At 37.8% G+C, this 15865-nt stretch overlaps 1 protein-coding gene and 1 long non-coding RNA gene across 4 annotated transcripts; both read right to left on the bottom strand.

The window, feature by feature from the left end:
* Positions 1-3267: 3267 nt before the first annotated feature.
* LOC127415488 (ankyrin repeat domain-containing protein 39-like) lies at positions 3268-15768 on the bottom strand. 3 transcript variants are annotated; one of them, XM_051654273.1, is made up of 5 exons: positions 15695-15768; positions 10703-10794; positions 10321-10424; positions 5664-5867; positions 3268-5313 (listed from the first exon to the last, which is right to left on the bottom strand). In XM_051654273.1, the coding sequence occupies exons 1-5, from the start codon at positions 15700-15702 to the stop codon at positions 5164-5166; spliced, it is 558 nt and encodes a 185-aa protein (XP_051510233.1). In that variant the 5' UTR covers positions 15703-15768; the 3' UTR covers positions 3268-5163. The 3 variants fall into 3 exon arrangements, with proteins under 3 accessions (XP_051510233.1, XP_051510231.1, XP_051510234.1); XM_051654271.1 differs by lacking the exon at positions 15695-15768 and adding an exon at positions 12502-12775; XM_051654274.1 differs by lacking the exon at positions 15695-15768 and having other exon boundaries at positions 10638-10760.
* Positions 9296-10312, bottom strand: LOC127415502 (uncharacterized). Its single transcript, XR_007892946.1, has 2 exons — positions 9598-10312; positions 9296-9464 (listed from the first exon to the last, which is right to left on the bottom strand). It is a non-coding gene; the product is annotated as an uncharacterized LOC127415502 (long non-coding RNA).
* Positions 15769-15865: the final 97 nt, after the last annotated feature.

Raw genomic sequence — 15865 nt, 5'->3', positions numbered from 1 at the left:
ACTGTATTTCGCAAGGTGGGTTGAATTTCTGGTTGGCTAGCGGAAGTGCGATTGGTTGGCGTTTTGTGTGTAGCATGTCACTGTTTGCTTGCGTGTCTTGCAGTTAGATTCTTGCTTTTTAAATGTTGTAAGATGTCTTAAAAAATGTACGGACAATGTGTGCTGTTAATGGTTATCCTTATAAACAAGTGAAAGTAAAGTTTTGTCTAAAACAGCAATGTTATGATCAGAAACCACTCACAAACCACAGCGCTCTAGTCCCAGATGCTGCTTCTTCCATTGGCTGCCTACAGAAAGATTGACTTAGGAACATCTATTAGAAAAAGCTTTGACATTTTTTTTTTTGTGTGTGCTCTTTTCACTTTATTGGCAAGAAGTCAACAGCGGGGATTACTTATATTATCCACCATTATGGTTCGGCTCCGATAGACATCCAAAAGTGGAGCGCAATGAATTACATATTGTTGTTTGTCAACAATGTCAAACCATGGTTTACAGCAAAACTCAGGCAGCTTCGTCAGGCCAAAGAGAATGCTTACAGAAGTGGGGGTACAATCTTGTACAATCAGGCCAAAAACATAGAGTGGCTAAAAGAAGCTATTCTGAAAGCTGAAAAAACAGTTTTCAGCTAATGACCTTGCATTAGTGTGGAGATGCCTGAAAGATTTTACCAACTACAAGACACCATCCCCCAACACTGTAGGGAATCAACAACTGTAGATCTGAAAAGCCCAGACACACAGCACACAAACATTTACATCTCCTCCAACCACCCTCCTCCCCTCTCCTGCTACTCAACCTGCACTTAAGATCTGTGAAGAGGATGTGCGCCGGGCCTTCCGGAAACAGAAGACAAGAAAAGCACAGGGCCCAGACAGTGTTTCACCCACTTGTCTAAAATCCTGTGCTGACCAGCTGGCCCATCTTCACACAGATCTTAAACAGATCACTGGAGCAGTGTAAAGTTCCCTGCTGCCTCAAACTCTCTACAATCATCCCTGTCCCTAAAGAAACCCAAAATCACAGGACTTAATGACTACAGACTCGTCGCTCTGACATCTGTGGTATTGAAGTCATTTGAAAGACTGGTGTTGGCCCACATGAAGGATATCACTTCGCCAGCTGAGGAAGTTTAACCTGCCACAGGCACTGCTGATACAGTTCTACTCAGCAGTCATTGAGTCTGTCCTCTGCACTTCAGTAACTGTCTGGTTTGGTTCAGCTACCAAATCAGACATCAGAAGACTTCAAAGTATAGTTCGGACTGCTGAGAGGATTATTGGCGCTCCCCTACCCACCCTGCTAGAACTGTACACATCCAGAGTGACGAAAAGGGATGGTAAAATCACTCTTGACCCCATTCACCCAGCACACTTCCTTTTTGAACTGTTGCCTTCTGGACGGCCCTACAGAGCACTGAGCACCAGAACAGCCAGGCACAGGAACAGTTTTTTCCCTCAGGCCATCCACCTCATGAACAGTTAAAACTGCCCCCAAATACTTTCCTTTTGTCAATACAACCATGTGCAATATTCAGTCCATCCATTCCTACTTATATCCATATTTCATTTATATTCTTTAACATATCCTACCTATTCTTCAATACATTACATCACCTGCACATAACTGTATATAAAATATTCGAACAACATTATTGCTCTATTGTATTTATTTTTTTATCTGTAATATCTTATTTTTGTATTTTTATATCACTATATGTATATTTGTTTAAATGTATATGTTTGTATGTATGCATATATGGTTGCATACACTTTGCACTGGAAGCTTTTGTCACCATGACAAATTCCTTGTGTAAGCATACTTGGCAATAAAGCTCATTCTGATTCTGATAAAAATGATAGCATTATTGTGCTAACAGGTGAGTGTACATGTGCTGAAAATTCATTAGAAACTTTGAGTTTGTTCATTTCTATTGAACCACCTTTTTTTGTGAATGCAAAAAATAATGCCATTTCATGTATTGAAATGGCATTATTACCAAGTATAAAAAGGAACAGTGTTTTTCCTGAACTGTCTGTGAGCAGTGATGATGTTTTCAAATGTTTTCATGCTGTGATCCTAAATGGATAAATTCTGCAGTGGAAGACTGTAATTATTAGATGAGACATGTACAGTAGTGAGATGTTTTATCATGTTTGAAATTAACTATATTCAGATTTTCCTCTTTCCTGCATTTTTCCTGCCTGCAGTTCACTTTCTTTTGAGTGTCTTTGCAGAATGTGCATGTCTTCCCTTAAGGGGAAAGTTGATTTGGAAAACAGTGTGGACATTAATTCAGTATCAATTACATTTATTTGTACAGCTAGTGCTTTTAATAATACATTCTGTTTGATAGCTGCTTTACAGAGAACAATGAATTTTTGTGTACAATGTGTATAATGTATGTCCAAATAAATATGTTTATTTGTATTGCATGTAGTTCTTTTTGTACAGTACAGTTTATTGTGTGGCTGCTAAGACATTGTTATTTCCTACACAAGAACAATAAATGTAATCTATTTGTGATATTTAGCCATCATCTTCAAACTCATAATCATTAACAGATAGGTAGGGAAGGACAATATCACCTTGCTATAATTCTGTGATCAGTTGTCTCAAGTTTCTGCCATTTTTAATGCTGCTACATAACATAACCATTGTTTACGCTTAACCGGAAGTTCCACCCACATTGCCCGCAAAGGGTCATGGGATTTAGGAATACTGTGGATTAACATTTGTTTAATGCCACTTAATTGAGTTAGTATTATATTCAACTTCATTTTTAAAGAAAGAGCACCCAAAATCAGTGTCTCTGTCATCTGATATAAATGATGTGTTCATGTAATCATAGAGAATCATATATTTACTGAGTAAACAATTAGTAATAAATAAAATGAAACAATAATGTGAAATTATTGAAATACTGAAAAATATATTACAAAATTATTGCATAAATTAAAATAACAGTACAATATCTTATAGTGTAAATTTATAATACATCCATCCATCTATCTTTAGAGTGCATCAGAGTTCATAGCTGAAGTGGGGGAAAAAGGCTTTAAACTAAATTAAAACACTGCGACATCACCAAACAATGAAGAAACTCCCACTTTTCTGGTTAGACTCTTTTAAACTTCAAACTGATATCAGTTCCAGACTTTGCAAGAGAGTATTTACCACATCAAGTGTGAGATATTCCTTTATTCACACACAACCTCACACATCAAAACGTAGTGCAATTCTCCTACTTCTCATCTTATTGCACATTAAGGTCATGACTTGTTTCTCTGATTTTATGAGAAGCTCTTTGGCAAACACAAGGCAGTGGAAAGTCTCTTTGAGTGATTGTTTAAATTCTCCCAGAATCAAGCATCGACTTGAATTCGGCATCTGGCTATGTTTCTGTTCGAATGCTGCCCATGCCATCTGCAATGAATCAGTCAGACTGCTGTAGTGTATTAGGCTGCATTTTCCATGGCAGTGTTTGCAGCCATATGCACACAGGGCCTGTTTTGTAATGAATGAGGTCTGTAGTCCATTTTTCCCATGACCCAGTCAGAATGGCATCAGTTAAAGGTGCGATTTTTGGAGATGCATTATCAGCCAGTTAAGGAGTTTTAATCACTCTTGTTAGGATAAGAGAGCTAACTTGCATAGGCAATATACACATCCCTTTCCCAGAACACACACACAACATTCACACTGATACATGCTTTCCTGCCTTGCACACAGTGTATTATGGCGTCAGCTGCAATAAGCTCCAGATGGAAGCTGGCCTTTCTCCAGACAAGACCTTGGATGTGGTGAAGAAACACATGTGTATGCACGCACACCCACAGAGATGAGCAATAAGGCCTTGGACAGAACAATAAAGTCTAATAATTAAAATAAATGATTTCAACTGAAGGATTGATATTATTAATATGGTATGCAGACAGACATGAAGGAGTAGGAACAAACTTTACAGCCAAACAAATTCTAAAGAGATCCCTGTCGCTATTGTGAATGTAAAAGGTCCCAGTATGTCTAGATGTCATTAAACTAATTCAACAAATAAAATGTGGAAGGGAAAGGTGCAAATGGTTCATTCTCAGTAAACAATGCAATTTGTGTGCTATGATATAATTTTGTCAAAGACAAATAAAGATGAGTTTGATCTGGCAAACAAAAGTTTTTCAAATACAATTTTAAAACAAAATTGCTTATTTATTTTTAATACATGTGTTAAACTACTAGGCCAAAAAAATAAATAAATACAAAAATCAGCCTTTTAATGGGACTTTTTTTCTTTTCTTTCTTTTTTACAATCTCTGGACAGTTACACCACCTAGACAGTTTGAAATGTTTTTCACATATATTTTTTTTTTAACGACTTTTAATCACCATTGAACATCATCAACAAGTTTTGATGTAAGCTATCAGGTTGTAAAACTAAAATTTTTGCACACTGATAGGGAAGGGTTTCAAACAAAGTTCACAATTTTATTTATACTAGTAAAGAACTTTTTGACCAATTGGCCTAGATTTTTAGGAAAATAAGCCATGATATTATCTATGATATTCCAATATCACTAGATTTAGACCAATAATCAAAAACTGCTAAATATTGGCCAATACCAATATATCATGCATCCAAATTGTCTGTTATGTAGTAAGTCTTTCAAGCTCCACAGTGGCAGCAGTGTGGGTGTATTTTATTAATAATGCAGTATAAATAAGATAATAGCATCCTCTACTGGACAATTCGTAAAGTACAGCCTGACCATGTCACTTCATGTAAAAGAAATGTACAAGCATTAGTGTCTTGGCTAATTGTACCACTGCTTTAAGCCCTTTTGGTCATCCATTAAAACCAGGATCAATTCTCATAGGCTTACACAATATTAGGAGCAGCTTAGGTGTCCATAAAGACACTTTCCACTCGTCTTTCCAGCCATAAAACACCTTGTGTCACAAAGGCACTGCTTTGAATCAGTTCTTTCCAGGATGTATCCAAATATTTAAGAAAAGTAAGAGTCAGTCATTGAAAACCCATACCGATCGACCACTAATCTCAATATTGTCCGGGACATTTCCCCCTCAGTGTCTTTGGTGGTTACACCCCTTGATTCTTCACATTCCTTCATTAGGAGGCCAAAGGTCTGACATGTAGGTTAGGTCAGGTCATTGTGGTGGCCTCAGAAACTCCCAAAGCGTGTTCTTCTCTGGACAAAGATCCAAAGGTATTTGTGATCTTTTATCTTTCACAGCTCGTAAGGCTGGACAGTGGTTCACCAGTAGCTCACACATCTCCAGATGGCCCTGATCAGCAGCCTGTATGCACATACAAACACAAACTCACTATGAAACTTACACAATCAAATATTGTGACACACACTAACCTTAAAGTGGTAGTTCACTAAAAATGAAAATTCATTTACACATCCTTTTTTCCACACAGTTCTCCCAAGTTTCTAATCCCCATTCACTTTCATTATACGGAAAAGAGCAGCTTGGATATTCTGCTAGATAACTCCTTATGTGTTCCATGCAAAAAGAAAGTCAAATTGATATGGAATGTATTTTAATTTTTGGGTGAACTGTCCCTTTGACAATATACAAACAATCCACTGCATATGAAATAAAATTAAGTTCTAAAATGTAGCTGTGCTTATCAGTAGTGCCTTATGTAGCGGTGTAGCTCCATAATCATCAGTCAGGCAGGGATCAGCACTGTAGTGTAAAAGTAGCTTGACCACACTGTGATGACCGCAGTAAGCTGCCCTATGAAGGGGAGTTGCACCACCTCGGGTCTGGACGTTTGCACAAGCTCCATAATCCAGAAGTAACTCGCACACTGACAGATGACCTGCTCGACCAGCATAATGCTTAAACAACAGAGAAAGAAGATCTGTGAGCTGGGTTGTGTGTTATATGATGATCAATACTATAAATGGGGTTTGTGAAGAATAACTGTTAGAATAAGATTAGTAAGCAATGTCAGCAAGTTGATGCAACTGCAAAGGTAAATCGCTTCAAACTCAGTCCAAAAATCAATTATAGTTGCTAAGTAGTCCATCAGGTAAGAAACTTGGGTAAAAATATAGATTTTCTGATGCATCGTGATCTTCGTTTGAACGATCTCGATTCTTAAATCCCAAGATCGATCTTGACTCGATCTTGTATGTAAATGTTCAGATTTCACCAGTGATTGAGTAGTATAGTGGAGAATAAGTTAAAAGCACAGAGGTCCTTTCAATGCGTGTTGAGAGTAAAAGTTTGGTTTGACTCTGTGTGTCCAAAGACGAGATCCACTGATCCTTGTGTCTCTTTTAATACACTTTGTTGTTTTTGTTTTTTTTAACAGTCAGTTGTTAATTAAAAACAACAACAAAAAGAAACATGCGCATCACACATGAATGTGCTAATGAAACCACGCACGTCTTCTCTCGTTATATGCGCTTACTAGCTGATGCCAATAGTGTTAAAGAAGACCTGCGTGAAGTTGGCCCCCCACCCAACGCAAAACATCGGCAAAATAGTCTCAATCATTTGTGCTGTTTGTGCTGGTTTGTGCTGTAAACATTTTCGTTTGTGCTGCTTCGGTTTTTTAGATATTAAAATAATATTTATAGGTCATTCTGAGGTCATTCAGCCCCCCACATGCTCCAAATTCACCCAAAAAAGGCTCAATCGTTTGTGCTTCGTTTGTGCCGGTAAAAGTTTTGTTTGTGCTGCTTCGGTTTTTTAAAAATTAGACATTGAATTACAGCCGAATTATAAATGCTGATATTTATTGAATACAATACTGACGGAATAAAATAGATCACTTAATGGTCACAATAATCAAATATAGGTTAGTAGCAGTCTCGGTCATTCTGATTACTATATATTAGGCTACTATATTATATATTTCTAAAATAGGTCTCTCTTGTTTTGTGTGTAGTCAATACAATTTATGAGCAGTGAGCATTTTATTTCGGGTTTGTCATTTCAATCTCTTACCAAAATGTTGGATGATGATGTTTTAATACAACAACAACTCCTTCTTATCAATGTTTTTGTAGTCGCTATGGTGTTTATTAAAAACTTATTGGTGTTCAGACAGCAGCAGCTCAATATTCATCTGGTGTCTGTCGGACTCTTTCTGTCACTCACTTTCGCTCAGCTCTGAGCACGAGAACAAAAGTGCAAATCTCCTCGATGTTAACACACTTTTAGAGTCGAATTGCTGAAGATTTTCTGTCAAGACTAATCATCACATCATTTGTTCAATAAACAATTATCTTTATTTCATTCACTGGTCTTTCCTGATTGAACTTTTTATTTATTTACATGGAGTATCATCTGCTACACTTCACTGCCATCACTAGGCGCAAGTGACACTTCTGTTCAAGATGTTCTTGTGGAAATTAGTGTAGAGTTAGTAGAGAAAAAGTCGATATAAATCAAACTACAAAAGTCGTTACTAAATCAAAATTCTGGCTAATGTAAGTACAATGTTTTAACACTGTCAGTTACAATATTATTTGTTAACTTCAAGAATAATGGTACAACATTCAAGAGAGCTAAGATTGTCAATGTTTATTGAACAGAAAACTCATTGCTAATACTAATATATGCTAATTACAGTTGTACAAGTGACCCATGTTAGTTTTTTGAATACATTGTGCGTCTAGGGGTCAACATTACCATATTGGTCCTAATATAAGATATATTATCCTTATATATTATTACTATATTATATTATCCTTATATTCGGACCAATACAGTAATACATAAAAATAAGTTTATACTGAACATGACATTTTTTGTGTCAGGATTATTTGGGTAAGTGGGTAATTATGTTTTGCTTATGCCAGATGCCCAAGAAACCAGCAGTCGACAGAGATTCCATTTTCACTGTCCTGTGTTCATCAAAAGAGGCCATAGTCCAAAATGGCAACATAGCTACTCCTAATCAGAGCATCTGGACAGAGCTTAGTAAGCAGCTAGAAAACAAGATCACTGAAAAGGCTCTGTACACTTTTGTTAAATTAAATAGACACAACATCTGGACTGCTTTAGGGTTTACTCATGAATGTGATCATGAAACAAATGGCAGTAGTGATGACACTGATTTTGAGCCAGGGTCCCCTTTCACCCAGACCAAAAGATTGCTGGACTTTTGATCTTGAAGTTCCATTTCAGAAATGGATTGAATTCATGCCTGAAACAGTTAAATACAACAACAAGTTCTCTAAAACACAAAAAAGGGAATATGCAGTTTTAAGCCTGGCATCTGGACACATGTGATAAATCAAATAAATAAAAAGTTTAAGTTTTTAAAGGTCCATTATTTGTGTTAATTGATGTTCGATAGTACACAGTAATTCAATTTCAAAAGTAAAATCATTTTGGCTTAATTCATTGAGTCACGAGTTTCCACATACATACATGCTGGCCAGTCAAGCACACCAACACCATGGTCATTTAACCAACTTTTGGTGCTTTTGGCAGTGTGGGCAGGTGCCAAATCCTGCTGGAAAATGAAATCAGCATCTTTAAAAAGCTGGTCAGCAGAAGGAAGCATGAAGTGCTCCAAAATTTCTTTGTAAACGGGTGCAGTGACTTTGGTTTTCAAAAAACACAATGGACCAACACCAGCAGATGACATTGCACCCCAAATCATCACAGACTGTGGAAACTTAACACTGCACTTCAAGCAACTTGGGCTATGAGCTTCTCCACCCTTCCTCCAGACTCTAGGACCTTGGTTTCCAAATGAAATACAAAACTTGCTCTCATCTGAAAAGAGGACTTTGGACCACTGGGCAACAGTCCAGTTCTTCTTCTCCTTAGCCCAGGTAAGACCCTCTGACGTTGTCTGTGGTTCAGGAGTGGCTTAACAAAAGGAATACGACAACTGTAGCCAACTTCCTTGACATGTCTGTGTGTGGTTACACATGTTTCACAATTTGAGTTGAATTACTGAAATAAATGAACTTTTCCACGACATTCTAATTTATTGAGATGCACCTGTATATACATATACATATACATATATATATATATACATAAATACATACATCTCTCTTCTGTCTCTTCTGCTCACCAAGGCTGCATTTATTGGATCAAAAATACAGTAAAACAGTAATATTGTGAAATATTATTCCAATGTAAAACAGTTGTTTTCTATCTGAATATATAGTAAACTAATTTATTCCTGTGATCAAAGCTGAATTTTCAGCATCATTACTTCAGTTATCGGTGTCACACAATCCTTCAGAAATCATTCTAATATGCTGATTTGCTGCTCAAGAAACATTCATTATTATTATCAGTTGAAAACAGTTGTGCTGCTTTTTTTTTTTTTTCGTGGAAACCATGATACACAACCATTCAAAGGTTTGGGGTAAGTGATTTATATATTGCATGTGGGGGGTGACGTCATCGTCTATAATTCAATGTCTAATATTTTAAAACCGAAGCAGCACAAACGAAACCTTACCGGCACAAACGAAGCACAAACGATTGAGCCAATTTTGGGTGAATTTGGAGCATGTGGGGGGGCTGGTGACGTCATCGCCTGTAATTCAATGTCTAATATTTTAAAAACCGAAGCAGCACAAACGAAACTTTTACCGGCACAAACGAAGCACAAACGATTGAGCCAATTTTGGGTGAATTTGGAGCATGTGGGGGGCTGAATGACCTCAGAATGACCTATAAATATTATTTTAATATCTAAAAAACCGAAGCAGCACAAACGAAAATGTTTACAGCACAAACCAGCACAAACAGCACAAACGATTGAGACTATTTTGCCGACGTTTTGCGTTGGGTGGGGGGCCAACTTCACGCAGGTTTAAAGAAGCAGTACTGATTAAGCATGTGTTCAACATATCAGTGGAAATACTTGTAAATAGTACAAATTATGCAAGTAAAAAATACAAATTCAACAAAAATATATATGCAACATAATATATGCAATTTCGAAACATTAATTGATGGAATAGACTGAATTTGAAATTTTTTCAAAAGCTCAAATGTAACCACTTTGATGAAAAACATGTGATAAAATATAATTTGTAAAATTAATATTTTCAAATTGTACCTAGTAGGAGGGTTGCCTAGAAGCTTCCTTTATAATTAAGAACATTAGCTGAGAGAGAATTTATTTTATATGTAAGCAAAATCGAATTGAGAGCTTGTGAATCCGAATTGAATTGGGAAACCTGTATCAGTACTCAACCCAACCTGATTTAGTGGTGAATTATGCCTGAAGAAGGTTGCAAGACCTTCCAGGTGCGCAAGGGGTGTTTATTTGAATTAATTGTGAATTATAAAATGATAACAAACCAAAGCAGTGTAGTTTGCCTGGTCCCGCATATTTGGGTCAATCCCTTTTTTGAGAAATGATTTAACTCTCTCCAGATCTCCATCCATAGCTGCTGACCAAATACCTGCAAACAGACAATTCAAATTACACTGTGTAAAGGACATATAAGGATGTAACCAAAACCCAAAACATGCAAAACGAACAAAAAAGTACCATGTTATTATCATACTTTTTATATACCAGTGCTCTTTAAACATGTGCCATTGCGAAAGTACCTTAGAGTATCATGTAAATACCAAGTTATGAATTTGATAATCATTCAATATCATGGTATTACCATCGGATACCATCTGGTACTATTATGGTAGCGCCACAGTTCTATTTGTAAGGACAGATATGCACCTCTCTCAAAGTCCATCTCGTCCAGGGTTTGATGGACGCTTGGTGTTGAGCGATGGGCACTGCAGGTGCACTGACTTCCATGGGAATCCATTCTAAGGACACATAAAGCAACATCAAGACATTGACAGGGTTCGTACAGATGCTTCAAAGTTAAATTCAAGGACTTTTCAAGCACATTTTTATTTGTTTTCAAGGACTATGCTCGAGATGTTAATAAAACAAATTCTTTATTTGTTCATTTTAAATAAAAATACTTTATTCAGTTAATTTATTTGTATTAAATACCACTTATTACAAGTGCAACATATCTCAATGTGCATCTTTAACTACACATTCTCACAGTAACCATTCTTGGTTCATTCATGACGAAATTGATGTGCAATTGTAGTGTGCTCCCTTAAAATGCACTCTGCTTTCCAACAAAAGTGAATAACGGGGTCCGTAAACAGTAGTCCATATGACTCGTGCTATGTTCCATGTTTTCTACAGTCACACAAGAGGTTTATGTGAGGAACTGACCGAAACTGCAAATGGGTCATTCTCAAAAAATGTTGACTTTCCAAAATATTCAAATTTTCCATTCAGTTCAGTTTCTGCCCATAAACGCTGAGGGTAAACATTTTGTAACATGTTGACATTGTTTTTATTCATAAAGGACAACTGGGTTGTTGTTCTTTCTTTTATTATTCTGGCCCAAGCACTGAAACTGCAGAGGCCCTATTGTTCTTCTAAGGATTATTATTAGGGCCCAAGCACTGAAACTGCAGAGGCCCTATTGCTCTTCTAAGGATTATTATTAGGGCCCAAGCACTGAAAGTGCAGAGGCCCTACTGTTCTTCTAAGAATTATTATTATTATTATTTCAAGGTTTTCGGTACTTTTGGGGTACTTAACATGCGTGAAAACTCTTAAAATTTTGCACACACATCAGAGTCGTCGGCCATTAGGGCTGGGCAGAGGGGAGGGCATGCAGGGGGGGCTCTGTAGCGCTCCCTTGAAAATGGGCATGAAAGGGGGTCTCTGTAGCACCCCATTTTCACAACTTTCATACTCACAGTCATTAGCTCCGCCCAACAGGAAGTCAGCTAGTTTTGATTTTCTGAAAATCATAGGCTCTGAACTTTTAAATACTCCTCCATGGGGATTCATGTGACTGGCACCAAATTTGTGCATCATCATGCCAAGACATTGTAGATGCTAAATTGTGAACGGATTTTTGATATTTTGAATGGTGTCGCTATGACAAAGCAATAAATTCATGGCTAAAAATGTGAAACAGGAAGTTCCTTATATCTTTTGTGTGCAGTGTATGATTTTTATGAAACTCCAGCTGTATGTTTGGTAATGTGGCAAGATCACACTTATGCGGCTATTATGGGTCACGGTCATAGCGCCACCAACAGGTAGCATGAAGTATGGCACTTTAAACAGACTTTGAAATAGCCCTCTTATGTTTACATAAATTGCTTCAAAATTCATTAAAATAATGTCAAGACACTGCTGACATAAATTTGCGAAGGGATATTTGATATCTTAAATACTGTTGCCATGGCAACACATTGTTATTATTCCTTTCTTCCTATATTTGGATGTTATTGAGGCAGTTGGCATGCTTAAAATTTCATGAAATTTTGCACACACAGAGTCGTTAGTCTTTAGGACTGGGCAAAAGTTGCAGAGGGGGCTTTGTAGTGCCCCCTTTAAAATGGCCGTGTATGACGGCCTCTGTAGCACCCCCATTTTCACCTATAGTCATCAAACTTGGTACATACACTATATTGCCAAAAGTATTCGCTCACCCATCCAAATAATTGAATTCAGGTGTTCCAATCACTTCCATGGCCACAGGTGTATAAAATGAAGCACCTAGGCATGCAGACTGATTCTACAAACATTTGTGAAAGAATGGGCCGCTCTCAGGAGCTCAGTGAATTCCAGCGTGGTACTGTGATAGGATGCCACCTGTGCAACAAGTCCAGTCGTGAAATTTCCTTGCTACTAAATATTCCACAGTCAACTGTCAGTGGTATTATAACAAAGTGGAAGCGATTGGGAATGACAGCAACTCAGCCACGAAGTGGTAGGCCACGTAAAATGACAGAGCAGGTGTCAGCGGATGCTGAGGCGCATAGTGCGCAGAGGTCGGCAACTTTCTGCAGAGTCAATCGCTACAGACCTCCAAAGTTCATGTGGCCTTCAGATTAGCTCAAGAACAGTGCGTAGAGAGCTTCATGGAATGGGTTTCCATGGCCGAGCAGCTGCATCCAAGCCATATATCACCAAGTGCAATGCAAAGCGTCGGATGCAGTGGTGTAAAGCACGCCGCCACTGGACTCTAGAGCAGTGGAGACGCGTTCTCTGGAGTGACGAATCACGCTTCTCCATCTGGCAATCTGATGGACGAGTCTGGGTTTGGCGGTTGCCAGGAGAACGGTACTTGTCTGACTGCATTGTGCCAACTGTGAAGTTTGGTGGAGGGGGGATTATGATGTGGGGTTGTTTTTCAGGAGCTGGACTTGGCCCCTTAGTTCCAGTGAAAGGTACTCTGAACGCTTCAGCATACCAAGAGATTTTGGACAATTCCATGCTCCCAACTTTGTGGGAACAGTTTGGGGATGGCCCCTTCCTGTTCCAACATGACTGCACACCAGTGCACAAAGCAAGGTCCATAAAGACATGGATGAGCGAGTTTGGTGTGGAAGAACTTGACTGGCCTGCACAGAGTCCTGACCTCAACCCGATAGAGCACCTTTGGGATGAATTTGAGCGAAGACTGCGAGCCAGGCCTTCTCGTCCAACATCAGTGTCTGACCTCACAAATGCGCTTCAGGAAGAATGGTCAAAAATTCCCATAAACACACTCCTAAACCTTGTGGAAAACCTTCCCAGAATAGTTGAAGCTGTTATAGCTGCAAAGGGTGGGCCGATGTCATATTAAACCCTATGGATTAAGAATGGGATGTCACTTAAATTCATATGCGTCTAAAGGCAGATGAGCGAATACTTTTGGCAATATAGTGTATATAGTTCTCACCAAGCCCAACAGAAGTCGGCCATTTTTTATTTGTTTGAATATAGCAGTCTCTGATCTTACAATACTCCTCCTAGGTGATTCATGAGACTGTCACCACATTTAGACAACATTATGCCAAGACATTGAAGATGCTAAATTGCGAACAGATTTTGAAATATATCGAACGGTGTTGCCATGGCGAGGCATTAATGGTGAAAAATGGGAAAGAGGAAGTGTCCCTATGTGGAATGTGTGATTTAGATCAAAATTGAGATGTATGTTTAGTCTTGGGGGCTAATCACATGGATTTGACTATTTTGGGTCACAGTCATAGCGCCGCCACCTGGCAGCAGGAAGTGTGGCTCTTAAAACAGACTTTAAAATAGTCCTCTTATATTTACCCAAATTGCTTCAAAATTGTTTAGAATAATGTCAGATGCCAAATGCATGTGTCCACCTTGCATTGTTTTCCGAAAGCCACCGGGTGGAAATGGACCAGTTGTGCTTGTGCCAGTCATAGCTGCTTGCAGCAATATTTTAATTTTGTTTCACGAATGAAGCAAGTTAACACTAAGTTAACAATAACGAGGGTTGAATGAGTAAAAAAAAAAAAAAAAAGGAAAAAAAAGGTTTTATCTTTGATAACACCAATGCCATGAAATCAAAGGACAAACATTCTTTTTAAATCATTTAAATCATTAATAATAATTTTGTTTTGCTTTTTTGCACACTTGTTTGGCCTTGCACTAATGTTTGTATTAAAAATAAGTACAAAATAAACACATAAATAACTTAAAATGTCATAGAAGTGGTGTACCAGATGAAGGGGACAAGGATTTTCTTTTTTTTTTTTTTTGTTTCTTTTTTGTTTTGTTTTTTTGCCTATTTGAAAGCTTTTCCATGTCTAAAAATGTCAAGGGACATGGTTGTCAACATATTTTGATATTGACACAAATGTTGTCAGAAATAACCTATTTTGTGAGACACGAAGCTTTCAAAAAACTAAATCCTCCATTGATCTGCATTCAAATCTCAGAATGTTTTACAGCTCATCTAATTTTTTCACGCTGGAGAGTAGTTTGTAATTGAAACTGATAGTTGCAAGGATTCATACTTATTAAATCCGCCACAGCAGTATCTATTAAATATATATATATATTTAATCCTCTAGTAACATCTGATTGTGATTGGCCCATTCTAAACAACGCTGCCAAAAGTAACAGATGCCATGTGACAGCGCCGTCTATGCGTTGCTTCAACAGCGGCCTGGACTTCTGCCCATATTGTTAAAAAGATCCGGCTCATAAGAGTCATTTGTTCGTCGATTTGATTCTCCTGGTCGTGAATAGTGCGTGTCGAAACACTGTCACAGTATGTTGGTTCAGTGTTTCGTCTGCACCAGCAGAAGAATGTACAGTATGTTTTTGAAACATTAACGTAACCGACAGTCGTGAAAATCATCCGGACAACTGGCGTGTCGTCGCGTTTTCCCCGAAAATATATAAATAGATTTAGCTTATTAACCAATTTAAACAACGTATTTAACGATGTTCTATAATTCAAGCACATTGTAAGCACCTCTTGTTAAAAATGGCAATTTTCCAGGGTTTTCCGGTACTTAAATTTGAAAAAGCCAAATTCAAGTACTTCAAACACCTTGTACGAACACTGCATTGAACCGCAGTTGTATAACCTATAAAATAATCGGTCAATGTAAATACAAGCACATGTGTGTGGGTGTGAATAAATGTACTTTTATTTTGAATTAACTCAGTAGAAGACAAGTCTCACGTGCTTGGATATTTGAACGTGAATATTTTTAGGCACAAATGATGGTTCAGCTCAAATAACAACACGAAAACATTTCGCTGTCTGATAATACAACATGCGATAAGGTACTAGCAAGTAAATATGATGCGAATGTATAGTTTACGAACAAAATGTTGAACAGCGATAAAACTCTGTAAAACTGTTGTTACCTGCGCATCAGCTCGGGGAAAAGAAAACAAATAGTCAGGACGGTGAATTAAGTCACGTGTTACCTCTCGTCACAATAAACAAGAGACCTTTCAAAATAAAAGCCCTGAGTAGTGTTAGTGTGCAAAAGGATATCTGAGGGGCCCCTTGCTGATATCATCATTCTGCCCATT

Source organism: Myxocyprinus asiaticus, chromosome 24 (genome assembly GCF_019703515.2).
Source record: "Myxocyprinus asiaticus isolate MX2 ecotype Aquarium Trade chromosome 24, UBuf_Myxa_2, whole genome shotgun sequence".
Classification (NCBI taxonomy): Eukaryota; Metazoa; Chordata; class Actinopteri; order Cypriniformes; family Catostomidae; genus Myxocyprinus; species Myxocyprinus asiaticus.
The sequence above is the reverse complement of the archived record's forward strand: the minus strand, read 5'-3'. Positions and strand labels throughout refer to the sequence as shown.